The sequence below is a fragment of the Sus scrofa genome, chromosome 8 (assembly GCF_000003025.6).
Source record: "Sus scrofa isolate TJ Tabasco breed Duroc chromosome 8, Sscrofa11.1, whole genome shotgun sequence".
NCBI classification, from domain to species: Eukaryota; Metazoa; Chordata; class Mammalia; order Artiodactyla; family Suidae; genus Sus; species Sus scrofa.
Genome location: NC_010450.4, coordinates 33,588,833 through 33,615,677, shown reverse-complemented (window position 1 = coordinate 33,615,677; position 26,845 = coordinate 33,588,833). Strand labels below are relative to the sequence as shown.

Genomic DNA, 26,845 nt, shown 5'->3' with positions numbered 1-26,845 from the left:
TAATCTATATTGGGAACACAGCATTTATTTCTTCTCTCTGACCAAGTGATCAATGGGATATCCCCACAGAGGTATCATTAACTTCCTTTCATCTTTCATTGTTCTTCTTCCTTTTCCTGTTAAGCATGATTTGGCATTAATAAGTGTTTTCATTATTATTTGCAGTAACTCAGAATGCCCAATATGATTATTTTTCTAGGTTAGTATCCAGGGCTGGCAGCCAAAGAAATTGGCTGCTTACTAGGTGTGAAGCCCAAGACTAGGCGTGACTAGGTTTTCATGTAATAATGCATAAGGCTAGCCTTTCCTCTGAATACCAAGAATACTTTTTTTTTTCAATGTCTACCACTTAGAATTTTTAGTGCTACTTTTGGAGCTTGTGGCGGTTCAGCATGAGTGCAGGAAGTGTTAAGCCATTATTTTTTTCCTGTTTCAGACACACAAAAAATAATGTCGGTGTGTTTTCACACTTATTTTTAGATCAGTTCTTACAAAGACACTTCAAGAAAAATACCACTTACCATGTATGGTAATGGCAGGTCCTAACAGGAAGATCTATCAGTGGGTATCCGAAGAGGGACAAGACTCTAAAGTCTTGGGAATATGGGAGTGCCTGATAATACACAGAAAACTTAGTGAACATTTGTTCCATGCAAGGGACTTTCCTGAAGTGTTATGTTACTTCCTCATTTTAGAGTAACACACCAGTAGATACTCACATGTGCCCTTGTGCGTGTCCTATCCTCAGTGCCTACGTCAGGTACATCTGCAACATATAGTAGTAGTAATATTCTCAGTTACTGTATACATAAGTATATAGGTCAAATGATTGATATTGGAGTGGTCGAAGGACCACTGTATATTCAACATTTTGTAGATGATGCTTCAAGGAAGAATGACCCGGGAGACTGCTGTGACATCTAATAGCAGATGCAAGGCTGTGGCTACAAGGCCATGAGGTGGGAGAGGGTCATGGCTGGAAAAACTGTGTTGAGGTGGAATGGGGCCAGTAGAGGAGAAATGGGGCAGAGGAAGAGGTCAGGTCAAGCTTAACTGTTGCGTGAATAAATCTTCAGTGTTAAAGCTTTAGAACTGAGTTGGACTTTTATCAGTTTCAAAATGTTATCCTGACTCTGGTACTCCTTGGCTCTCTGACCATCAGCAGTTATCCATATAGGAAGGCAAGTTTCCTCATCTTCATCATTTTGAGAAGAATTCTTTGGGGGGTGGGGAGTGAACTCTTTTGTAAGATGAAACAGGAGTTCCCATAGTGGCTCAGCAGAAATGAATATGATTAGATCCATGAGGACACAGGTTCGATCCCTGGCCTCGCTCAGTAGGTTAAGGATCCCACATTGCCATGAGCTGTGGTTTATGTTGCAGACGCGGCTCAGATCTGGCATCACTGTGGCTGTGGTGTAGACCAGCAGCTACAGCTCTAAGTCGACCCCTAGTATCGGAACCTCCATATGCCATGGGTACAGCCCTAAAAAAATTTTTTTTTAATTAAAAAAAAAAGTTTTTTGAAGCAGAAAACCATGTTTTATATCATCAGGGTAAGTGGAATTTTCTTTGTTGCATTTTGGTTTAACTTCAATGGGCTTATGGGTAATGAGCCAGCATCAGGGTTGCATGAAAAAGAGGCTAAAGGAGATGAAGCCAGAGGTATGGAAAGCTTTTTGGCTGTTGTGTAAATTCCTTAGGTCGGAAACCCCTTGTTGTCCCAGAACATGCTGGACCAAGGGCTTGGATAGGGCAGCTGTTAATATCAGAGGAGATCTGATCTAGCAAGTAGGGCCTCCTGGGGAAGTTTCCAGGCAGCCTCATGATTCAGGCGGCAGGGTGGTTGTATGTGGTTCTGGGTCATTATTCCAGAAAAGCCAGCTAGTGACTGGAGGATAGAGAAGAAGATTCAGCTCCTTTGAAGAAGAAGGCTGGTCAGGTCCAGGCCCAGGGCCAGTCAGCACCCACCTTAATTAGGTAGGCACTGGGGCAGGACCTGGCTTCCAGCCGAAGACTGAAATACCTCTGCTTAAATCCCATACTATGGAAGCTGAGCCTATTCTTTCAGTAGGTAGAGTAGATCTCAGCATCAAGTGAAAAGCTTTATAGGAAGATCAAGGAGCATGCAAGGCAGCTGGACTAATGGACACAGATGCCACATAATCCATCTTCTCTGTGCTTCTTAGCCTTTTCATACATCTAGACTGCAAATTGCCTGTGATTAGCTTAGCATGGGTCATGTGCCCATCTTTAAGTCAAAGAGTGGAATGATATTTTTGATGGACTGGCCCCTCAAGACTGCCTGCAGTTGGGGGAGGGGAGTCCTCCAAAGAAAACCAAAGGACTGATTTCAGGAGAAGCAGACGCCGAGCTGGAATGAACAGCAGATGTTCACTGCATAGAGCCTGAATCAATATTCCATACAGGGAAGGGATATTGATGCAATTGAAAATTTCATTTTCTCTTTGCCTTTTGCAGTCATGGTCGAGAAATTTGAGATGCTTTGCTGAATAGTTTCTATTTCATTTCCATGCTATTAGAGGTGTTTGATTTCTTCAGTGCCGTATTTAAACTGTAGTTTGTGAGTCTTAACCTTTAAAGCACCCCGTTCATTGTTTCCAGAGTGGTCATTCCTTCCTTTTGTTCCCTGTCTGTCTGCACAGCTGCCGTCAGGCTCACAACTGAACATTTGAAATGACTGTTCCACTCCAACAATGCAGAACATGGGATTTCAAATCTCTTTTGTAGCTCTAGTAACTGCTTCTGTATGTCTGCTTAAATAAACAATATATATGGTAACCACTAAAGCAAAAATAAATAAAATACAAACATCTTAGTTATTCACCAAAGACTGTTTTGCTCCAGACACTTAAGTCCCCCCCAAAAACTATTAGATGAGGGCTTTTAATTTATTATTACCATTTCTCAGTGAACAAAATAAAAACATATTCAGCCTTGGAAAGGACTGTAGGTAATGCTCATAATTTCCTACTAAGTAGCACCTTATTGTAATCACACCTAAATTTTGCAGTTGTGGCTCTGAAGTATTAGGCTAGTTTTCCAGTTAATTTTTTTTATTAGACTATTGTCTAATGACTTCATTCCAGCTCAAGAATATCAAGCAATTAGTATGGCTTCCTGAATATCTAATATTAGGAGCCACTGAGTAAAGGCATATGTAATTGGATTCTCCTGAATATGTTTAGGAGGTGATATAGATATTCTGATTCCAATTACAGCCTTATTTGTAATTGTAATAAAGTTGAGTCTGCAAAAAATGTAATGGTTCAAAACCACACTACTAGGCAACAGAATGATTTTCTATCTTGTTCTCTTCTCCCTCCTACTTACCCACCCCTGCTTCTATTGCATAACCTGATACAGATGACAATTTGGAGAAAACATGTACTTATTTAATGTTAATTTATAAAATTGTAGGGTAGAATTTGCTATTTCACTATCTAGATATATTCACTGGTCACAACTTTAATTAAATATTATCCATAAATTTTTTGAATGTTAGTACCTACCTTAGTATGTCCCTAAGACTTTTGGTTTTCCCATGTCAAGTATATTTTTGAATGTATATATTTTTTATTAAAGTATAGTTGCTTTACAATGTCGTGCCAGTTTCTGCTGTACAACAAAGTGACTCATCAGTGTATGCATATACATTCTTTTTTTAATATTATTTTCCATGATGGTCTATCCCAGGAGATTAGATATAGTTCCCTGCGTTGTATAGGAGGACCTCATTGCTTATGCATTCTAAGTGTAATATTTTGCATCTGCCAACACCAAACTTGCAGTCCATCCCACTCCCTTCCCCCTCCCTCCTCCCACTTGGCAACCACAAGTCTATTCTCTACATCTGTGGGTCTGTTCATTTGTGCCATACGTTAGATTCCACATATACGTGATATCATATGGTATTTGTCTTTCTCTTTCTGACTGACTTCACCTAGTATGATAATCTCTGGTTGCATCCTTGTGGCTGCAAATGGCATTATTTTGTTTTTGTGACTGAGTAGTATTCGATTTTGTGTATGTATCACATCTTCTTAATCCATTCATCTGTCAATGGATGTTTCCATGTCTTGGCTACTGTGAATGATGGGTCTTACTGTTTGGGTCGTGGTTTATATGACGAGAAATGGCAAATTCAGAGATGATATTTCCACTGTAACTGTATGAGAGGGTGCAAAGCCTCTCACCTTAACTGCTGAGCATTTTTCTTTTTTTTTTTTTTTTTTTTTTGTCTTTTTGCTATTTCTTGGGCCGCTCCCATGGCATATGGAGGTTCCCAGGCTAGGGGTCGAATCAGAGCTGTAGCCACCGGCCTACGCCAGAGCCACAGCAACGCGGGATCCGAGCTGCGTCTGCAACCTACACCACAGCTCACGGCAACGCCGGATCCTTAACCCACTGAGCAAGGGCAGGGATCGAACCCGCAACCTCATGGTTCCTAGTCGGATTCGCTAACCACTGCGCCACCACGGGAACTCCTGCTGAGCATTTTTCTTCTCCACTCCACTATATTGTACGCATTTAAGCACCTGACCATGAACCTGGGCAGAGGAAGAAAGGAAAACTAGGTATCAACATACTTGGTAGCCTAGTTGACACTGCTCAGCGGATGGGTGCCAGGTGGTTGCTGACCACGGATGATTGTCACTACTTATCTTTTCAAATATGGAGGTTCAGGCATGAGCACAAAGCACCATTGACTTTGTGCCTGTGTTCTGGCAGCCGATTATGTAAGGCAGCTGTTACTCTGAAACATCTGGTTTAAGTAGGGATTTTTTTTTTTTAACTTCCCTATTCTTCTGAACAGCTGATGTATTGACCTTTTTCTTCCTGTGCCTAGCAGATACTGATTTCACAGCATTTTAGAGCTGAAAGAGAATTTCAGATTATTAGCCTCCCTTCCTCATTAGCAAGGGAAAAGAAGCGCCCCCAGGGATTCTGTGCCCAGGCTCGTGTAAGTCAAGAGCAGAAGAACCCGAGCTCTCCCCACAACCACCAAGTGGGTGTTAAAACAGTCCTGTGCTCTTAGGGGAGGAGGAACCACGTGTTCACTTCAGGGACACGATTGAGGTGCTGTTGCATCAGCATCTTATGTGTTCTCAATGAAAATTATTGTCCGAAGCTGAAATGCTCAGCAGCGGGATGTTGCTTCTATATCCCTCCTCTGTTAATACAAAGTATTCCCTCTTTGTAGCACATTCAGTAGCTACAAGTGATATGTGGCCCTGTTTTCCCTGCACTGAAATTACTGACCCTTCAGAAGTAGTATTTGGTCATTTTATAACCAAGAAGGCAAAATTTGGTCAGGTAAAATCCCTGGTTTGGTGTGTGCTTTGGAAATATTAAGTAATTTTATTATTAATGAAGGTAAACTATAATTCAGAAAACAACTGCTTTTCTGTGGGGGGGGCAGTCAAGTGGGCTGTCACAAACATGAGGTGTGGCATTTTCAATGTACCCAGAATTTTGAATTACTGAATTATCTATGCTCTTTGGCCTTTTCCTTACTCATTTTAATAAGAACTAGTCCAGAGTAGCTTATTTTGGAAGTCTGCTTTGATTCTGGCTGGTGTTAACACATCATACATTTTAGCGAGTATAATAGTGAATGAAGCCATTGTTGAGCCCTGGTTCATTTCTAATCCTTTTAAAGTGATGGATGTGTGAAGGTGGCTGCAGAGGTTTGCTCTGTAGCACTTTTAGTGTCAGAAGAGTAATGATGCTTCTGTGGATGCCAGATGCCTGGCTGAGCACGGGGGACGCTGGGGTGAATGCCTGAGTGGTTCCTCTGGAGAATCCACACTGTGGTGAAGGAGTGTGTCTCTGGTGTCATTATCAGTCTTGGTTCATGTGGCTGTTCCTGGGGCCATATTGAGATGCCCCCAAGCACTTGAAGAGGAGGGAAGTGAGCTTGCCTTCTTACTTCTGTGTAAGATTAGCACATGCTAGGAGGGGAGTCACCTGCGTGAGGGGAAGATTTGGTCCTCTGCCTGCAGCTTTTGATGGGCGTCCCATTGGCAGGTTAGGTATCAACTTGAATTTGGAGATGGAAATGGTTTGGAAAAGGCTGTGTCAGGGAGGTAAACATTGGCAGCACTCTTCTCAGTTCAGGGGACAAACCATGCTGGCCAACGGATCTGAGGTGTCCTGGCCCCATTGCCATGGTATTTCAACAGACTTTGGATTTGGGGGTCCTACAGTGCATCGACCCCTGTTGTGGGTTGGGTGCATCAGGCTGTGCTGGCCCATTGCCATTCAAATCATGTCATCTCACTACCGATGGGTTGCTTCGGTGCGCACCAGACACCACCACTTGATCACTGGACTTTCTGCAGAGGCTTCAGGGGAGACGTCAGTTGACTGTGGAACTTGAATTACTCTGTCTAGTTCCTATGGTGATTGTTTCTCATCAGAAACTTACTATTTGTCATTTGGGATTTATGCATCAAACTTACTGGATATCCTACATCTGCTTTTAAAGGAGGGGTCTGTTCTTGATGTATTGCCAAATGTGTTTTGGATCATTTGTTAATTCATCAGACCTTGAGTGCTTGCTGTGAGCCAGAGGTATACTCTTCAGATAATTCTCAGTGTAACAGAGGGAACAGATGAATTAACAATTACAAGGCAAGGAATTGCCATGCTGGAGATTGCTTGGGAGGCAGGGTGCCAGCCTCCCATTTCTATAGGGTTCAACATATGGACTTATCATTATTTACTCCTACTAACTCTTTTAGTAGATAGGTAAGTATCTTAGATTCTTAGGTATTTAATGAATATGAGGCATTTTGTTAAGAACTTTGCATAAACTCTTTCATATAAAATTTCTTTAAAGTTTTATAGATTGGGAAACTGAAGCTTAATAACATTAAGGGACTACTTAATCATGTTTTATTCTTGGCTTTGCCATTTCCCTGGTCCTGTTCGTTTGACTCTGCTTGATATGGGGATTGAACGTGTTCCAAGGTGGGCTTCAGAGCTCATTCTGAACCATCTCAGTAATAACCCAGTGAGGAAGGGTCACCAAAGGGATCCCAGAAGCAACCATCCAAACCCCCTGGATATCCAATAAATCTGCACATATCATGTGCTTCTTTGTGCAGCTCTTGTGTTAAGAGTGGGTCTCTGGGTCACAGCCAAAGGAGGAGCCTGTGTGGCTAAGCTTGCTGGCGCTCTGAGGAGACAGGCTAGCAGTGACCACCAGCTCCCACTGGCTGAGTGTTTTCCTCCCTGCTTTGGTATCACACTTGCTCAGGGCATCCCACTGCCTGAGCCCCAAGGGTTCAGCTCCATGCGCACTCCTTCCAAGGCATTTCCAAAGTGCTGAATCTTCTACTGTCTTGCCTACAGTATCAGCAATATCTTATGCCTAAAACCAGCCCTTTAATGCCCAACTCTTTTTTTAATGCTTTAAAGTCACGTTTTTATTGAAATGTAGTTGATTTACAATATTATATAAGTTGCAGATGTACGGTATAGTGATTCATAATTTTATTATTATTATTTTGCTTTTTAGAGTCACAACTGTGGCCTATGGAAGTTCTTAGGCTAGGGGTCGAATCGGTGCTGTGGCTGCTGGCCTATACCACAGCCACAGCAACACCAGCTCCAAGCCCCATATTCAACCAACACCACAGCTCACAGCAATGCTGGATCCTTAACCCACTGAGCGAGGCCAGGGATCGAACCTCCATCTTCACAGATACTAGTCAGGTTTGTTACCCCTGCACCACAACGGGAACTCCAGTGATTCATGATTTTAAAGGTTATACTCCATTTATAATTATTATGGAATATTGGCTATATTCCCTACAATGTATCCTTGTAGCTTGTCTTATACCTGGTAATTTGTACTTCTTAATCCTCCATCCCTATATTGCCCCTCCTGGCTTTGCTCTCCCAACTGGTAACCATTAGTCTGTTCTCTATATCTGTGAGTCTGTTTCTTTTTGTTTATTCATTTGTTTAATAGTTTGTTGTATTTTTTATGTTTCACATGTAAGTGATACCATATAGTATTTGTCTTTTTCTGACTTATTTCACTTAGCATAATACTCTCCAAGTCCATCCGTGTTGTTGCCAATGGCATTTTTCCATTCTTTTTAATGGCTGAGTAGTATTCCATCATATGTGTGTGTATATATATATATATATATATGTATGTATGTATGTGTGTGTGTGTGTGTATTCCACGTTTTCTTTATCCATTCATCCTTTGATGGACACTTAAGTTACTTCTATATCTTGGCAGTTGTAAATAATGCTTCTATGAACCTTGGGGTGCATGTATGCCTTCAAATTAGTGGTTTGGGTTTTTCCAGATATATACCCAGGGGTAGAATTCCTGGGTGATATGGTAGCTCTATTTTAAGTTTGTTGAGAAACCCTCGTACTATTTTCTATGGTGGCTGCACAAACATTCCCATCAACCATGCATTAGGGTTCACTTTTCTCCACATCCTCACCGGTACTTATGTTCCTTTTGATGATGGCCATTCTGACAGGTGTGAGGTGATATATCATGGTGGTTTTATTGGCATTTCCCTGATGATTAGTAATCCTGAGCATCCTTTCCTATGCCTGTTGATGGCCCTGCTCTTGAGAACAGATCAGCAGTATAGCTCTTCCCTCTAATTTTGGTGAGTTTTTTTTTTTTTTAGGGGTCCCTTATTATCACACCTCAGTTGGGGCCCTACCAAGTCCCTTAGAATTGTTCTCATTACCCTGGCTCCCATTTAAGGGAAGAGGTGATTCCAATCCCTTAGTCCTAGGAGTGTCCTTTGCCCCCTAGAAATTCTTTTTTTTGTCTTTTTGCTGTTTCTTTGGGCCGCTCCCGCGGCATATGGAGGTTCCCAGGCTAGGGGTCCAATCGGAGCCGCAGCCACTGGCCTACGCCAGAGCCACAGCAACGCAAGATCCGAGCCGCATCTGCAACCTACACCACAGCTCACAGCAACGCCGGATCCTTAACCCACTGAGCAAGGGCAGGGACCAAACCTGCAACCTCATCGTTCCTAGTCGGATTCGTTAACCACTGCGCTACCACGGGAACTCCGCCCCCTAGAAATTCTTGAATACAAATTAATATGTGAGGAGAAGATGTGATTTCCAGCTATACTTGGCAGCACTTCAAATCCCACAATAAAAGGAACAGGGTGGGGAAAGAGTGACCCTGATTCCTCCACTGAGAACATCCAAGGGCCAGGCCCTCAAAAGGCCAGTTACTTAAAGCAAGTGCCACTTGAGGGCCTCAGTTCAGAGCAGAGTGGAGGGAGAGCCGGTTTTCCTGAGGCTTTGTGTCTACTCAGGCTGCCATAAACAATGCATTGTGGTCTCTGCACTGTCATGAGAGAACAGGTAATAAAAGATTTTTTAAAATATTGATATGCCTTTATTTGATAATCCATGACTTAGTTGGTTCGGGCTGCTATAACAAAGCCCCATGTACCGGGTGGCTTATGAATAACAGAAATGTACATCTCACAATTCCGGAGGCTGGGAAGGCCAAGATCAAGGCACTGGCAGGTTTAGAATCTGGAGAGGGCTCGTTTCCTCATCATAGATGGCATCTTCTTTCTGTGTCCTCACATGGTGCCAGGGAGCCAGGGGTTTCTCTGGAGCTGCTTCTAAAAGGGTCACCAGCCATAAGAAATAGTGAAATCATGCCATTTGCAGCAACATGGATGGACCTAGAGTTTATCATCCTAAGTGAAGTCAGAGGAAAACACATATCATATAATATCGCTTATATGTGGAATCTAAGAAAAAAAAATGAACTTATTCCCCAAGCAGAAATAGACTCACAGACACAGAAGACACCCTTATGGTTACCAAAGTGGAACCGGTGGGGTAAATTAGGAGTTTGAGATTTCCCTGTACACATTCATGTACATAAAAGATAACCAACAAGGACCTTTTGTCGAGAACAGAACAATACTCAGTCTTTGCAGCCCTGTGACCTCGAGAATGAGGAGGATAAAATGTGCCTGTCACTCTGTGCCTCCCCACTTGGAAAGCTGTCAGCGGCTCACTGCCAAGCAAAGGATGCCATCCAGACTTCTTCACAAGCATGAGAGATCCTCTGAAATCTGGCCTGTGTGCTTTGGCAGCAATGTATCTCACCTGTCTTGGCTTTGCCTTTCGTGTCTTCTGCAGCAGCATTGGCCCTGTTTGCGTCACACTGATGCTCACCCTCCTGGTCCCTTTGCTCATGTCTCCCCCCCTTGGTGGAAGCCCTTCTGGTTTCATGGAGTAACAAAATCCCAGAGACAAGCTTTCATTGTGCAATTTGTTACCAGCACTTGGCTGTCATTGTGTCATTGTTGGTGGAGATGCATTTGCTTGCCCTCAAAAAAAAAAAAAAAGAAAGAAAAAAAGAAAAAGCCACATAATCACTCCTTTGTCACCTGGTTTTTATTTATTCAGCAAACATTCATTGAGTACCTGCTGTTTGTTGGTACTGGTGGTAGAAGATAAGTAATGTGGCAGCTCTGGCCCAGGGAATTCCGGTTCTGGCTGGGGACTGACTCAAGGGATGGGGGGAAGGGGTGGGTGCAGAGGCCTTTGGGAGCAGAGGGAAGGTTCACTGATGTTAGCCCTGGAGACTGCTTCAGAAGCGGCCCCTGTTGGCAGGTCTTTGGGAGGAGTTGGCACTGGCTGGCAGAAAGAGAAGTGGGTATTTGTGATTAAGTGGTGTCAGTGATTCTTTCTAGCAAAGGGGTAAGGGACCGATTTAATCCAGTCTTAGTTCTTACTAGATGGTAAAAGAAGCAGACTCATTTTTTTCTGTTCTTCTAGAACCTGTGTGTATTTTTAAATGTGTTGTCAACATGACAGCATGGTGTTACCCCATTGAAATTGCAAATAGAATTGTGTCTGTTGGCATTGTTTCTGTGATTGTGAGGTGACTTGAAATGATCTTAAGAAACATAAAATTCACTTGTGAACCTAAGTCCTAATCACTAGGAATATGAAGATGATCCTAGGGAGTTAGATCATTGTGGTGATTGTCTATTTAAACCTTAATGTTTATCTTTTTCTGTCTTTATCAAAAAAAAGAAAAGCATTAAATGGTATGCTGAATATTTCAGAATATATTGTAATCACCTCTGTCTTGTTCGCCTTGTCTCAAACTGTAATGTAAACCATTTAAAATTTTTGTGTGACTTATGGACATATCTTCATGTAACAGAAGGAAAGAAGTTGAATATTTATGGGGAAAAGATTACAAATTAAAAATGAATGTCACTGTTTTTGAAAGGGGTCAGTTTTTACATGACTCTTAAAGGCTGCCTTTTTTTAAAATGATTTTTTTCCATTATAGTTGGTTTACAGTGTTCTGTCAATTTCCTACTGTACAGCAAAGTGAGCCAGTCACACATACATATATACATTCTTTGTCTCACATTATAAAAGGCTGCCTTTCAAATTTATCTTTTTTTTTTGCATTTTTTTCTAGGGCCACACCCGTGGCATATGGAGCTTCCCAGGCTAGGGGTCTAATTGGAGCCATAGCCACCAGCCTACACCAGAGCCACAGCAACACAGGATCCAAGCCACATCTGCGCCCTACACCACAGCTCACGGCAACGCCGGATCCTTAACCCACTGAGCAAGGCCAGGAATTGAACCCGCAACCTCATGGTTCCTAGTCAGATTCATTGACCACTGCGCCATGACGGGAACTCCTGCCTTTCAAATTTAGTAGACATGTTAGATGTGGGGATTTTTTCTTTTTGTTAGAACAAACAAAACAGCAGTAAGAGGGAAGCATATAGCTTGGAACAGATGTTAGGTGCTGGGATAGTTAGGACATGTGGCTTTGGTCTGGATGATTAACATGAAGCATTTCTTCTCAAGTAAGGAACTGTATCTCTCTAAGGTTATGAGAAGACAGATGATGTGTCAGAGAAGACTTCCCTGGCTGACCAGGAAGAAGTGAGGACCATATTCATCAACCAGCCGCAGCTGACAAAATTCTGCAATAACCATGTCAGGTAGGAACGACCAAAGAATGCGTTGGGACTAGCGGTCAAGGCAGAACTCGGTAGGGCGTCTCCTCTGCCCAGCCCAAATGAAAATGCTTGCAAGGAGATTGCAGTTAAATCAGTTGACTAGGTGAGAGCTCACTGCAGGCAGTGTGAACCAGCTGTTTATCCATCTTCTAGCCCCAAAGGAGATGTTAAGAAGAATCTAGAAGCAGGAAGACGTAGAAAGGCTAAGCACCCAGGATCTACCAATTCTGTACATAGTTATCTGAATAACGAAATCTGGTCGTGGCTAAGTGCCTTTGTCTTAAACTCGTTAATAGAACCACAAACTCTTGTTTTTGATGCATAAGTTTTAATATTTGGAAAGAGGTCTTTGCAGTTCTTCACTTAGAACTCCCTTGTGTTAATTAAATAGTCTTTCATGATTGGCTTTTGCTGCTTGCAGAATTGAGTATGCTGTTGAGGAATGGGGGGCTGTCAGAATTATTTCACTGTCATGTTTTCATTCCAACCATAACGTAAAAGTAGCGCTGTTATAAGCACTCGCCACGAAGTGGTCTCCAGAACCAAGTCAACCACCTCTTGCCCCCACCCCGGGTCAGCCCGGGGATTTTCCAGAGACAAATTCCTAGATTTGCGAAACGACCATTTAAAAGTAATATTTACACCTTCAAATGCTAGAGTAACTTTTCTGAGCTTGGGAGTGTGGCATGTGTCCCTTTGGTCTCCTTTCTATTTCATTAACAAGGGGGAGATTGGATGTTTTCTGAGACCTAAATGGTGTTAGCCTCCTGGCAGAGGACACATCTGGTATGTTTAGTGTGGAGTCCTAGTTAAGTTTCTGGTGGCGCCATGAAAAAAAATTCAAGCAAAACCCCAGAAAACTCCCCATTTCTCTGAAGTTATCCAGGGAAGCCGTCTCTCTGTCACGCTTCTGGCCCAGTCAAATTGCCAATTGTTTGGCAAGATTTTATTTTCTATTAACATAGTATACACCGTCTTAACTAGAGTTGCTCTTCTTTGCTAATAATGATAACAAGATGATTGGCCAAAGAGAACAAAAGTGTTATGCAAAAATTAAACTTTACCATTGAGATGGTTCCTTTCACTCTTTTTCATTGAGATTGATGACCGTTTGCATTAGTCCCCCCATTGGAAGCAGAGGGCAGTTGTTCATCATCTAATTTTTTTTTTATGTAGTGATGACGGGATTCTGTAAATGTGGGTGCTGCTTATGGAGTAATTAAGTTTTATGCTACTTTCCATTTTTGTTTTCTAGCACTGCAAAATACAACATAATCACATTCCTTCCAAGATTTCTCTACTCTCAGTTCAGAAGAGCTGCTAATTCGTTTTTTCTCTTTATTGCACTGCTTCAGGTAAAGTCACACTGTAAAACCTTAGCTCAAAGTCATGTGTCCAGATATTAATCAATGTGTTTGTTAAGCCCATGTCCAGTCTTCTGACGCTTATCTAAACACAGCTGAGCTGGTTTGGACGGGCCTTTCTGGCACCTGCTATAAGCCATGTCTGAATACTCTACCTCCTCAAGCCTTTGGATTCGTTTTTATCTGCTTATTTTTAAGCATTCTGTCAATTTGATATGGCAAGGACAGTTCACTTTGGGTGGTGAAGGGGGATAGGACTTTTTAAAATATTAACATATTTCAGTAACAGTGATATTGTCAATTCTGAAGCTTAGAATATGAGAGTTGCCACTTTAAAACTTTTTTGTTTTGTATTTGGGTTAGTTGTCATCAGAAAAAAAATTCTATTTTATTAAAAAGTAGGAGTTCCTGTTGTGGCTCAACAGTTAAAGGACCTCACATTGTCTCTGTGAGGATATGGGTTCATTCCCTGGCCTGGCTCATCTGGTTAAGGCTGTGGCATTGGTCACAGATGCAACTCAGATCCAGTGTTGCCGTGGCTGTGGTGTAGGCCTGCAGCTGCAGCTCTCATTCAGCCCCTAGCCTGGGAATTTCCATATGCCTCAGGTGTGGCCCTAAAAAAGAAAAAAATTGGGTGTGTATCCTTCTGGTCTTTTTCTTTTATCCCAAGCATTGTCAGTGGACGTAGTTTACAAAAAAGAGGATGGTGGAGTATCCATGTCTTATCACCGGCTTTATGCATATAAAAACGTGGATTTTTTCCCATGTGATTCATTGTGCTTCTAAAATATCGCTCTTAATGGTTGTGTAAAATTTTATTATATGGACACACTGTAATTTAGTTAACCAGTCCCCTTTGTAGGTGTTAGTTGTACGTACAACCACTTTCCATGAAGCTAATAACCTATTCTTTTAGCGGCTTATTAGCTACAAACAAATGGCCTCACCCAGTGTTAACCTGCCAAGGTGGTACAATCAATGATGCCTATTTAGAAGCACCAAGACTGTGTTGTTTTTAAATGTATTATAAACTTTCTAGTTCTTACCGAATTTCTCTTCCTTTTTTTTTCCCCCTTCAAACAGCAAATACCTGACGTATCACCAACAGGTCGATACACAACACTGGTTCCTCTCTTATTTATTTTAGCTGTGGCAGCTATCAAAGAGATCATAGAAGACATCGTAAGTATTTTTTTCATACATAAATGTTACTCTTATTATATATTCGTATTTTTAAAATACCAGTCCCTTCTTAAGTTGTTTAATTCTTGACACTGGCTATTTAAAACAGCCATTCAGGATTTACAAGGAGATCTGCTGAGTAGCATTGAGAACTATGTCTATATTTTTTTTTTTTTTTTTTTTTTTTTTTTTTTTTTTTTTTTTTTGTTCATTGAGAACTATGTCTAGATACTTATATTGCAACAGAACAAAGGGTGGGGGAAAAAATGTATACATGTAAGAGTAACTTGGTCCCCATGCTGTACAGCGGAAAAAAATTAAATTAATAAAGCAAGTTTAAAAAGTAAAACACCCATTCAACTTAAAAGTATGTAAAATATGCTCCCATCCCTGGAGTTAATTCCCCTTGATTCCTAAAAGACTGATATTACAGAATGCTTGTCGGAGTGTCCGCTTGCATTTGTACCTTTGTAATAAAATAAATTTAATGAAATAAATTATTGACTGTAGTCATTAGCTTGGGGAAAAAACCATAATTTGAACATTATTTTTAATTATACTCAATTTTCAATTTGAAGATTATTTTAAGTTACCTAAATGTGAAGAGTATTTTTTATTTTTTAATTTATATGCCCTAATTTTCACCTTATAAAATGCCTTTGATGCCTTTTCATCTTATTTTTGTAGTTCTAAGTTTCCTTTTATTTTGGTAAGAGAAAGTAACAGCCTTTTGCTGTTTTTGTTATTCTGTAGTAGCAGAGAAAAGGGGAAGTCAGTTTGTCCTTTATAAAGCCAGTTGCCCAAAATAAATTCAGGCTTTTCTTTCTCCTTTGTTTTACCATTACATTAACTACTTTAGTTGAAAAGCTTATGTATATTTTTTCTATACCCTTTAAATACAATGCCTGTCTGAAATGAGCTTCTGGCAAGCCTTAGGCAGGTCAGATGGGAAGACGAGGAAGGGCTGAGGCATTCTTTAGAAAGCTCCAATTTGAAGTTGCACAAACATTGATGCTATTCTTATAAAGAGTCAAGTTGGCATCTCATGAAGATCACATGAGCTGTAACATCACTGGGCCTGTTAGGAAATGGGTCCGCCGACCATGTAGACCATCAGTCTCAAAAACATCCAAGTAAAAACAGGGGTACAAATAGGTGTGTGTGTGCATGTGTGTAAAACATCATAGTCCTTTCGAGAAATGGCATACTTGCCAGGGACCACCAGCTGAAAACTCAGGGGACTCTCTTTTCACCTGTATCACTGCACACAGACTAGCATCCTTTAAATTCTACTTGCACTTGGCAGTCCTTAAGGAGTAGCCTTTACTACAGTTGTGTCTCTTTAACCTAATTTTCATTGAGCATCTATTTGCTAGGCATTGTGCTATTGTTTTGGCAATTTTTGTTTCCACTTAAGCCCTTCAGTAACTTCAAAAGTTAGATTTTGGCCTCATTTTAAAGATGAGAAAGCTGAGGCTTCAAGAAGCCTTTTAACATGGGTAAGAAATCGATGGAATCAGAATTCCATCCCACCCAGTGCTCTTCCTCTGTATCATGATGCATCACCAACAATTTTAATGACATTTATTGAGCTTCTGGGTTCTATCTATTTGCTCTCTGCCTTTCTCATTTATTAAATCTTATAAAAAGTCTTTAAAGGGTTATTGATATTATCCCTATTTTACAGATGAGGGAGAGGAAGCCAAGGGGGTAAGGCAACTTGCCCAAAGTCACAGAGCCAATAACTGGGGTGGTCAGAACTCAAACAAGACGGTTTAGCTCCAGAGCCCTGCCTTATAATCACTGTTCTAAGCTGCCTTTCCTTTTTCTTTTCTTTTCCCAGCAAAACTATAAGCTCTCTAGCTATAGTTTCTAGTATCTCTCTCTATGAAAATACATGGTAAATAAAAAGGTATCCAAGAAATTTGTTTTTTATAGAACTCTTTTTGGCATGGTAATAATTAGGAACTATTATAAAGCAGCAGCTAATCAGGCAGTTCCTGAAGGATGTAGTAAGAGTATTGTGGGTGATAAGAGTATCATGGAAAGTAATTTTCCAATAAAATCAGGATGAAGATATTGACTAAAAATATTCTGTAAGAATGACTTCCCCAGACACTTATATCAACATATAAAGTGATAGAAAATTTAAAGTGTTACTCCCTAAAAAAAGGAAAAAATCAAATAGTTTAGGTAGTTGGACAAAGAATGTCTTTATCAGTAATTATAATTAATCTATATAATTGTTCATTCATTCAACAAAGATGCATGAAGCAGTACTTAGGTACTAGACATTCGTTAGGATATGTGTTATGATACTTTAAACTTTTACTGCAGTAATAATCATGTCCCAAGTGTTAGTGGCTTAAACGTAAGTTTATTTTTTGTGTATGCAAAGACACTGCAGGGGAAGGAAGGGCGGAGGCACCATTATTCCTATAGTCACTTAGGGGTGGCTCTGCTTAGTGGAATATCGATGGTTGCCATGACGGAGGAAGAGAAGGAATGGAGGTCTCACTTCTTCTGCACTTTGGCCCAGAGATTGTACATATCACATCTGCTTATAGATGTATTAGAACCAGTGACATGACAAGAGGGAGGTATGATCTCAGTGTCCATGGATATAGAGGAGAACTAGATTTAGGAGAATATAAGTAATGTCTACCACTCTTGCAACCATGAATGAAACAGAGTTTACATTCTAGTAAACCTTCCTTTATACTCTGTTCAACAACCTTTTTAAAAATTTTATAATAAAATACTAAGAATTATCTCCAGTTGAGATACCTAGGACTCACACATCCCAGTACATTTTAACTCTTGATGCCTTGGACTTCTTAACATAATATGAATTCCTATTTTTGTGTGTAACAAATGACATACATGCTTACCTGAAAACACCGAATTGTTAGAAAATCTTAGGTTTTTTTTTTGTTTTTTTTTTTTTTTTTTTTAAAAAGCTGCATTGGAGTTCCCATCATGGTGCAACGGAAACAAATCCGACTAGGAACCGTGAGGTTGCGGGTTTGATCCCTGGCCTCACTCAGTGGGTTAAGAATCTGGCGTTGCTGTGAGCTGTGATGTAGGTTGCAGACGTGGCTTGGATCTGGCGTTGCTGTGGCTCTGGCGTAGGCCAGCAGCTACAGCTCCAATTTGACCCCTAGCCTGGGAACCTCTATATACTGCAGGCACGGCCCTCAAAAGACCAAACAAACAAACAAATAAAATAAAATAATAAAGCTGCATCGTGTCAAATGCAATTCTTATGGTAAGAGCCAAGATTGTTGACTTGATCATATTTACCATTAAAAACCTACCTTCTTTGCTGTACACTTGTTAATGCAAACAACTGAAACATTGCTAGCTTTCTTCATTATAAAACAAAAAATTGTTTAAAGTCTATAGTGTTTAGGAATCAAATCCTAGGAATATGCCTGTGAGTAGCCAGAATAGAGATTGCAATCTAGTACAGGGGACAGACATTAATCAAGAATATACACCAGCTATTATGAAAATTAAATGATGCACTGAAGTCCTTAGAGCAGTGCCTAGTGTATAGCTAGTGCTGAATAAATGTTAACTGTATTGTCATCATCCAAAGATCTTTTTGACTAACGTATGAAAATAAGTCAGAAGGAAAACAGAGGATTTTGGTAGTTGTTGTTAGGAAATCATGAAGATATCTTAGACTAAGTGGTATTGTAAAGATCAAGAAATATGGAAAAATGAATTCAACATATACTTAGTGAAATTGACAAGATTTACCACCATCTGACATGCTACATACCCTACTTATTAATGTTTTATCTCCCACCTCTAGAATGTAAGTTCCATGGGAGCAGGAGTTTCTGTCTCTTTTCCTTGCTGTGTTAGCAACAGGAACAGCCTGACTGTAGAGTAGTGTTTTGTAAACATTTATTGAATGAAGAAATGGATTGGATGGGAGTGAAAGGGAGAGAAGATGCTAATGACTCTCAGGTTCCTGGTTTGTGCAGGCGGTGGTATATAGTTCCATGTCTGAGACAGTACCATGTCTTGGGAGATAAAGCCATGATTGCCTTTTGGACATAGTTTGAGATGCCTTTGAGACCCCCAGAGGGAACTGTCAAGGAGGCTGTAACTGTTTGCAGCTCAGATGAGAGTCTTTGCTGATATGTATATATAGGTGATGGTTTTCATGGAAATGGCAGCTAGAAATGAGCTAAGAGAGTATAGTGTGAGACATTGAGAGGGCAGGGAGTAAGTCTTGAGGGACTCCATCACTGAGAGATAGAAGAAGGGCCAAGGTGCCGATAAACATCTGGGAAATGAGGTCTTAAAATATACCTGGGGAGGGAGGGGTTCCCAGAAGGAGGGGATGGTCCGTACTACATAATTAAGTACCATCAAGTTCAAGGCACTCTTTATACAGTAGAGTTTATTGGAGTACTGTCAATCAAATATTGATAATATTAAATAATTTACTAGCTTTTATTGATATTAAATAAATTCTGATTGTAGGACAGTAGAGGCATTTGAACTCAGAGCAGAGCCATGTAATTTTTTTTCTGAACTATTAGTTTTAGAAGAAATAATAATCTCTTTCAGATACAAAGATACTTTCTTTTTGAATGATAAGATTAGGATCTACCTGAGTCTGATCCTTAGGTATGTTCAACAGTTATTTCTTGACAAGTAACCTAATTTATTCTGTGGTGGGCAGGTTGAGGAAGGATAAGAAGCTCTTGAATAAGAATTCTGTGCTGATGGAAAGTAATGCTTAGGATCTTCTGAAGTTTCACTAAGATTAAATTTCCAGTTTAAGTGGAATGTTTCATTCATTAGTTTTTATTTGTCTCCTTCCATCGGAAATCTAACCATTGTCTGTCCTAGATGTGTGTTGCTTTAGAAATAATTGCAACACCTTCAAATATCTAAATTTGCCTGGGACTTTTATTTTGGACCGAAACTTGTTTGGGGTTACTTCCTAATTTTCTTAAGATCTTTACTAACCAAAAGAAGAGTAAGTATTTTAAGAGTTTTATCCATCATAAAATATTCTCTACTGATGCTACAAATTTAACAGAACTTAAAAAAAATTTTTTAAAGAACATTGGCTGGCAAGGAGGTCCCATGTGGCACAGCAGAAACGAATCTGACTAGGAGCCATGAGGTTGCAGGTTCTATCCGTGGCTTGAGTGGGTTAAGGATCGGGTGTTGCCATGAGCTGTGGTGTAGGTCGCAGACTCGGCTTGGATCCCGAGTTGCTGCATAGGCAGCCATAGCTCCAACTAGACCCCTAGCCTGGGAACTTCCCTATGCTGCAGGTGTGGCCCTAAAAAGAAAAAAAAAAAAAAGAAAAGAAAAAAAAAAAGGAACATTCGCTGGCAAATCATGTGTTTACTTTTGGAAGCAATCATTTGCCTATTGAATGTCTGCATGATTAGACTTTTATTAGTGTTTTATTATGAGAAAGAATTGTTGTGTGTTCCTGCATATGGCAAGAAGCATTCCAACAAGCCTTCTGCAGAGGCGTTCTGAATGCCCTATTTACATTTTGTGCAGTTCAGTGGCTGATTGTTCAGATGAACTGAGTTCACAGTGCCAGCTATTATGCCAGTCTTCGTGAGCGCCACTGTGTCTTGGGGTGCTAATCTACAAGCCCAGCCTTTTCTCTGGAAAAGTGTTTTGATTTGTGCCCTGTGATTCTAAAAGCCATGTTTCTTCTCCCACGGGGAACTTAGGAACTCATTTGTTACGTTCGCGCCAACCCACCTTACAGTCAGGTATGTGCAGCTCAGTCTGACCCCAGACATTATGTGATAGCAGCTTTGAGCTCAGAGTTATTTACACTCAACACTTTTCTGCAAGGTCAGCAGAGGCTGATGTTTATACTCAATGCCGTAAGTTTAGAAGGAAGCCGTGGAAAACCTCTAGTTGAGCTGGAGAGCAGATAGCATCTCCAGGCTCAGCTTTCCACTCATCTTCCCTTTCTCTTTCTGACTGCTATAAAATCTTCAAACTTACTCACCTGGACTTAGACTCACTTCTTTACCTTTTAATTTTGTGTGTGTTTTGGGAGGAAGGGGAGTGAGATTGCATGATTTACGATGGTGAGGGAGTGGGCTATTGGGGAGCAGTGGGTAGAAGCGACTCGGCAGTTGGTAGATGTATTTGGTTTGAGTCATTGACAGACATCAGCATGTCATTAAATTATAGATGATGTACTCAGCTTAATGAGAGAATGAATTTCATAAGAAATTGAAAATATTTCAGTACATTATTAAATGGTGGTTATTATAGATAATCCTCTGGGGCCATCTTCTTTTTCAAGTAAGTTATTTAAGCAAAAGACTAAATCAGCCTTTCGGTTCCATCTTTTCTAGTCCATTAAAATTTTAGTTTTACCTGTATGATAAATGTAAGATCTTTCTGAAGACAGCACACCTGTATGCTCAGAAGAGGAACAGCATCAGAAATCGTATGGATGGCACTTTCAGTTTTCAGATTCCTGCATACCCTCTGATTGTTCCCATCACCACACCCCGGGCATACATATAAAATTAATATGGCGGTGAAAGGTTAAAAGCTTTGAGAAACAAGTTAAAAGAAATCTTTCTTTTGTTATAGGTGCTATTTTGTTTAATGAATCTCATCCACTTTTTGTTTTTGCTTTTAAACTTTAGAAACGACATAAAGCTGATAATGCCGTGAACAAGAAACAGACACAAGGTAGGAATGTTATGTTTTGTTTCTGGTATCTGTCAAGTACACTCATAGGAATATATTCAAATCACTTCAATTAAATATAATTCAATTAAGAAAACTGTGTCTTTTAAGTCTTTGCTCCAGAGTAGTAGATTCTTGATTTGTAGCATTAAAATGACACTTAAATTCTTATTAGAGTGATTTACAGGAGTAACACTTTGAAAGTAACATTTTTAAGACATTTAAGTGCCTCATAGCAATGTGCTCACAAGTACTGTCTGTAAAATCTGCAGTTATTTTGACAGTGTTGAATGTTACAAAATGTCTTTATTTGTATGTATGTGATCTGTACACACATGTTAGATCTAGATAAGATGTTACTCTATTTAGATGTTACTCTGTATAAGACTTATAGAAAATAATCAGATGTGATATTACTCAGGGAAAAGGCATATTGGAAGCACTTTGAGTTGCCCCATACTTATAAATGATATATGCTCCAGAAATGAATAAAACAATTAAAGTCAGGCCAGCTTCTGGAAAGCATATGGCATGTTGACATGGTACTTTTGTTGTGGGTTTCATTTTGATGGAGTTGAAACCAAAATGACCTTTAGCACAAGCAAATAGCATCATATTCTCAATTAAAACAAAACAAAACAAAACACAAAAACCCAAGAACATATGAAACAAACATCTTACCCCACACTTAAGCTCCCCTCATTTGAGAATCTCATCACTCTCTCTGAAGTTCCCTGATGTGAGGAGGATCAGCCACGTCTGCCAAAATTAGCTGGTAACTGAAAACAGTATTTTTATACATGATTTTTATACGACCCTGTCAAAGTGCCCTGCTTCTCTTATCACCCTCTTCCACCAAAGGGATTATCTGCGGATCTATGGTGCATTTGAGGAAGGCACATTTATTAAAGTATCACCTAATAAATTAACTAAATATTTACTGAGGTTATTATGGGATGTATGAAAAGGTATATGATGGGAACTGTATATAAAAGATACAGAAATGATCTTAATGTGGCAAATGAAGGGTTTGGATTATATGATCTCCCTGTCTCTCACTTTGTGTGGCAAATAATGGTCCTTGTGTCAAATGCTATATGGATTCAAAAGAAGGAGAGAAAATTAGAGGGTAATGTGAACTAGATCTTGAGTTTGGGGAAAAGTTTGGATGTGCCGAGGCATCTGGGGAAGACATTACCTGTGTGTTGAGTGAAGAAGGAGAAAGAGGTTTTCCTGAGCAGAGATGAAGGAGGCTGTTGGATTGCTCTATGGAACCAGTACCAGAGTGCCAGAGTGCCAGATGGAGAAAAGAGACTCATAGCAAAAGGAAGCAAAGGCATGATTAGAAAGGTAGGCTATGATCAAACTTTATAGGGCTTCGAATGACAATCCAGGAGGTACCAACTTTTCTTATCTGTGCTGAGTAGCTGTTGAACGTTTCCAAGCCAAAAAGACCCCAGATGAACATGCAGATTAAAATGGATAACAAAATGAAATGGAATCGGGGGCTGTTAGAAACCTGGGGACTAAGCTACTCTAGGAGTTTAGGTGGGAAGGGATAGCCATAGATATTGAAAGGGAAAAAATCCAAATGTTTTAGGTGCTGGTATTTTGGGCAATGTGCATTTTTTGCATTTGTTGCCATGTTTCTTGGGTTATTCAGTAACAGCTTTTGAACCAAAAAATATGTAAGTATTTTTCTAATACATAATGTATCAGAGGGTACCTGTCCTCCAGGAACAGTTATTTCTTTTTGAGTCTCGACCCAAGAAGTCAACATTGTACAGGTGAAGGGTAGCTGTCATAGCTGTGATGACTTTAGGCTACCATACCCTGTACTGATAAGTTCTCTGGTTTTCCAGGTGCTTCCCTACTCCCTCTTGTCTACTATTCAGAGGAAGTATTCTTTCTTGGTTACCATTTTTCACTCACCAATTCATTCTGGGTGAACAGGATTAGCTCTATGGTTAAAAATGAAGAATAGGCAAATGAGAGGAAAGGCTTGTATAGTATGTAAAACTTAGGTCAAAAATAAAATGTTTGGGCTTATGTATAAAAACCATTTACAGTCAGCAGAATATTTAAAAATCTCATATCCAAGGAATAATGGCCTTTAGTTTAATATTTGAAATTGTTTTCTAAGAGAGTAGTATCTTTTTTTTCTTTCCCTGGTTTGAATTTTGAGCATTTTTTTTTTTTTTTGGTTTTGCAGTTGATAGGAGATAACATAAATGTTTGAGTAGGATACTGTTTGATGTCAGCTATCTCAAATTACTTTATATGAAATCCATCTGTAGTCATTAGACCAAAATGAAATTAAATTTTCTTTCCTGTATTGAGGCAAGAATGGATGTAGGAGTGAAAAGAGGGTCATTTTTTACAGATAATTAATTTTTGACAGACATTTGAAGTATCTAACTTAAAATTTAGTTTTCCAAATGTTTTCCAAGACCATGCAACATATAAGAGGACACTTTCCCCCAGATGCAAATACTATTCCTTCTGTATTCTTAGCAAAATGAATATTTTCCCTCCTTATTTTGTATGAAGCACTAGAGGGTGACTTCTTTCTTGGTCATTCCCTGGTGACTTCAGAAATATAAATCCATAATTTCACTTACAACATTCCAGCCATTTTATGTGGACTGGTACTTGCCTGATGCCTAATTTCACCAATTAACTCATTCAGGAATGAAATTATGTATTCTGCAGAGGGTAGATCTACCCTCTTCCTCATCTTTGTGTTCCCCACAGCTCTGGCCCATGGGCCTGTACTTAGCAGGTGCTCTATATGAGTGAATGAACCACTCTCTGTATAGATAGTTGAGTAGAAGTAAGGAAGCATGGGAAAAAAAAAAGAATTAAAGGAGTCTCCTTGAAAATTCATTATCTAGGGTATGAGCAGCAGGATGGGAACTCAGCCTCACCCCATCAGCAGACAGGCTGCCTAAAGTCCTGAGTTCACAGCCACCTCTAAACTCTCCTTTACATGGCCCTGCCTGCCAGAGGAACAAGACGCAGTTCTTTCCACCAGTGAGCAGGCTTCAGTCCCTTCTACCAGGAAGGCTGCACAAACCCCCAGACCAACTTCATCTGCCAGGGGAAGACACTAGAAGAAAGAGGAACTATGATACTGCAGCCTATTGAAAGGGAACCACAGACACAGTAGTTAGACAGAATGAGATGGCAGCAATATGTTCCAGATGAGGGAACAAAGTAAAAACCCAGAAGAACAACTAAGTGAAATGAAGGTAGACAATCTACCTAAAAAAAGAATTTAGAGTAATGATAATAAAGATCCAAGATCTCAGAAAAAGAATGAAGACACAGACCAAGAAGATACAAGAAATGTGTAACAAAGAGCTAGAAGATTTAAAGAACAAACAGATGAATAATGTAATGACTGAAATGAAAAATACGCTAGAAGGAATCAATAGCAGAGTAACTAAGGCAGAAGAACAAATAAGTGAGCTGAAAGATAAAGTAGTGGAATCACTGCCAAGTAACAGAATAAAGAAAAAGAATGAAAAGAAATGAGGACAGTCTCAGAGACCTCTGGGACAACATCAAATGAGCTAATGTTCACATATAGGGCTCCCAGAAGGAGGAGAGAGAGAGGGCCTGAAAAAATATTTGAAGAGATTATAACCAAAAACTTCCTAACCTTGGAAAGGAAACAGTCACTTCCTGGGAAGCCCAGAGAGTCCCACACAAGATAAACACACTGAGGAACACACCGAGATACATATGAATCACACTGACCAAATTAGAGACAAAGAGAAAATTTTAAAAGCATCAAATAACATACAGGGAATCCCCATAAGGTTATCAGCTAATTTTTTAGCAGAAACTCTGCAGGCTAGACGGGAGTAGAAAAATATATGTTAAGTGATAAAAGGGAAATACCTACAGCCAAGAATACTCTACTGAGAAAGGTTCTCATTCAGACTTGATAGAGAAATCAAAAGCTTTATAGACAAGCAAAAGCTGTGAGAATTCAGCACCACCAAACCAGCTTTACAACAGACACTGAAGAAACTTCTCTAAGTGGAAAAGAAAAGGCCACAACTAGAAACAAGAAAATTATGAATGGGAAAGCTTACTGGTAAAGGCAAACATACAGTAAAGTAGGAAACCATCCACACACAAATATAATATCTAAACCAGCAGTTATGAGAAGAAGCGAATATAAATGCAGGATATTGGAAATGCATTTGAAATTAAGAGACCAGCAATTTAAAACAATCTTGTGTGTGTGTGTGTGTGTGTGTGTGTGTGTATAGACTCCTACATCATGGAAAATGTAAAACCAAAATTCTGTAGTAGATACACACACACACACACAAAGCAAGTTGAACACAACACTTAAGATAGAATGTGAGCAAGATGAAAAGTGAAAAGTGGTATTTTCAAAACACTGGGTCCCAGACTGTTTCATAGGCACTGATGGGGAAAAAAAAAAAAAATGATTAACATGGTGGAAGTTCTTGCCACCTCTTTGCTTTCTCTGTTGAAGTCATCATAGCATCATTTTACTCTGCTCTGCCTCCTGTAAAGACAATACTATGTCCATTTATCACATCCATTACCCAAAGCCCCAGAGCACTGCTCTATTGAGGATACTCTGCTTTCCCTGGCCTTTAAACTTACCTTCATTTTCTCTGATTCTTCCTCAGTATATGAACTCCCAGTATTTAGTATACCCTCCTCCATGTGTCTGCATACACACTGCCAATCCCCATATACATTTGTTTTGGTGGTTGAGCTAGTTCTCGTATTAAATTGTATAGAGGCACTTTTTTTTTAATCGAAATGCTGTTATGGCTAGCATGCCAGTATTTCGAGTGGAATCATAGTTTCACATAAAATCACAATGTAGAGGCCTGGGGAACGTGGGTTCAGATGCAGACTTAAGAAATATATTCAGAATCTAAAAAAATTAAAATTAAAAATAACTCTTAATGAGGTAAATTTTATTTTTTAAAATCCCAGGTTTAGATATATTCCCTGAAGGATGGTATGTATACCTTCCGCAGGTGAGGATATCTGTGAGACACCTGTGACATCTAGCAGCTCATCAGTTACCTGATTAGATGCTGTAGTTGAATGAGGGCCACCATTTCTAGAGTTAGATTGTTTCCTACCTTGTTTTATTATATAGTAGGTATTAGATTAGAGTAAGTCTTTAATAAAACAGTTTTGCTGTTTTAATTTAATTTAGAAAAGCACAGTATGAAATCCTTTGTAACCAGACACATAGCTAAAAGCACAGATCTCATCTCCACCTGTTACCTTCTTCCTGAGCTACATCAGCCTTTTCAGATGTAGAGTCGAATTGGTGGCCGCTGATATATTATACCATAACATGGTTGCTTATGTCCAACTGGAAGCTATTTCACCTCTAAAGTCCTTTATGAAAAAGATGTTGAGTTGTATGGGTTGAATATGTTTTAGCTTGTCAAGCTGAAATGACCTACTAACAGAACTGAATCCATCTGGTTGTGTTCATTGCATGTGAAAGGACTTAAAATAGCTCCACTTCCCTGG

At 39.8% G+C, this 26,845-nt stretch overlaps 1 protein-coding gene across 1 annotated transcript in view; it reads left to right on the top strand.

The window, feature by feature from the left end:
- The window catches only part of ATP8A1 (ATPase phospholipid transporting 8A1), a 252,807-nt gene that overhangs the window by 21,622 nt on the left and 204,340 nt on the right, over positions 1 to 26,845 (top strand). Inside the window, 4 exon segments of the mRNA XM_021101159.1 lie at positions 11,912 to 12,026; positions 13,300 to 13,399; positions 14,492 to 14,590; positions 21,256 to 21,301. Coding sequence (XP_020956818.1) covers positions 11,912 to 12,026; positions 13,300 to 13,399; positions 14,492 to 14,590; positions 21,256 to 21,301 — 360 coding nt within the window.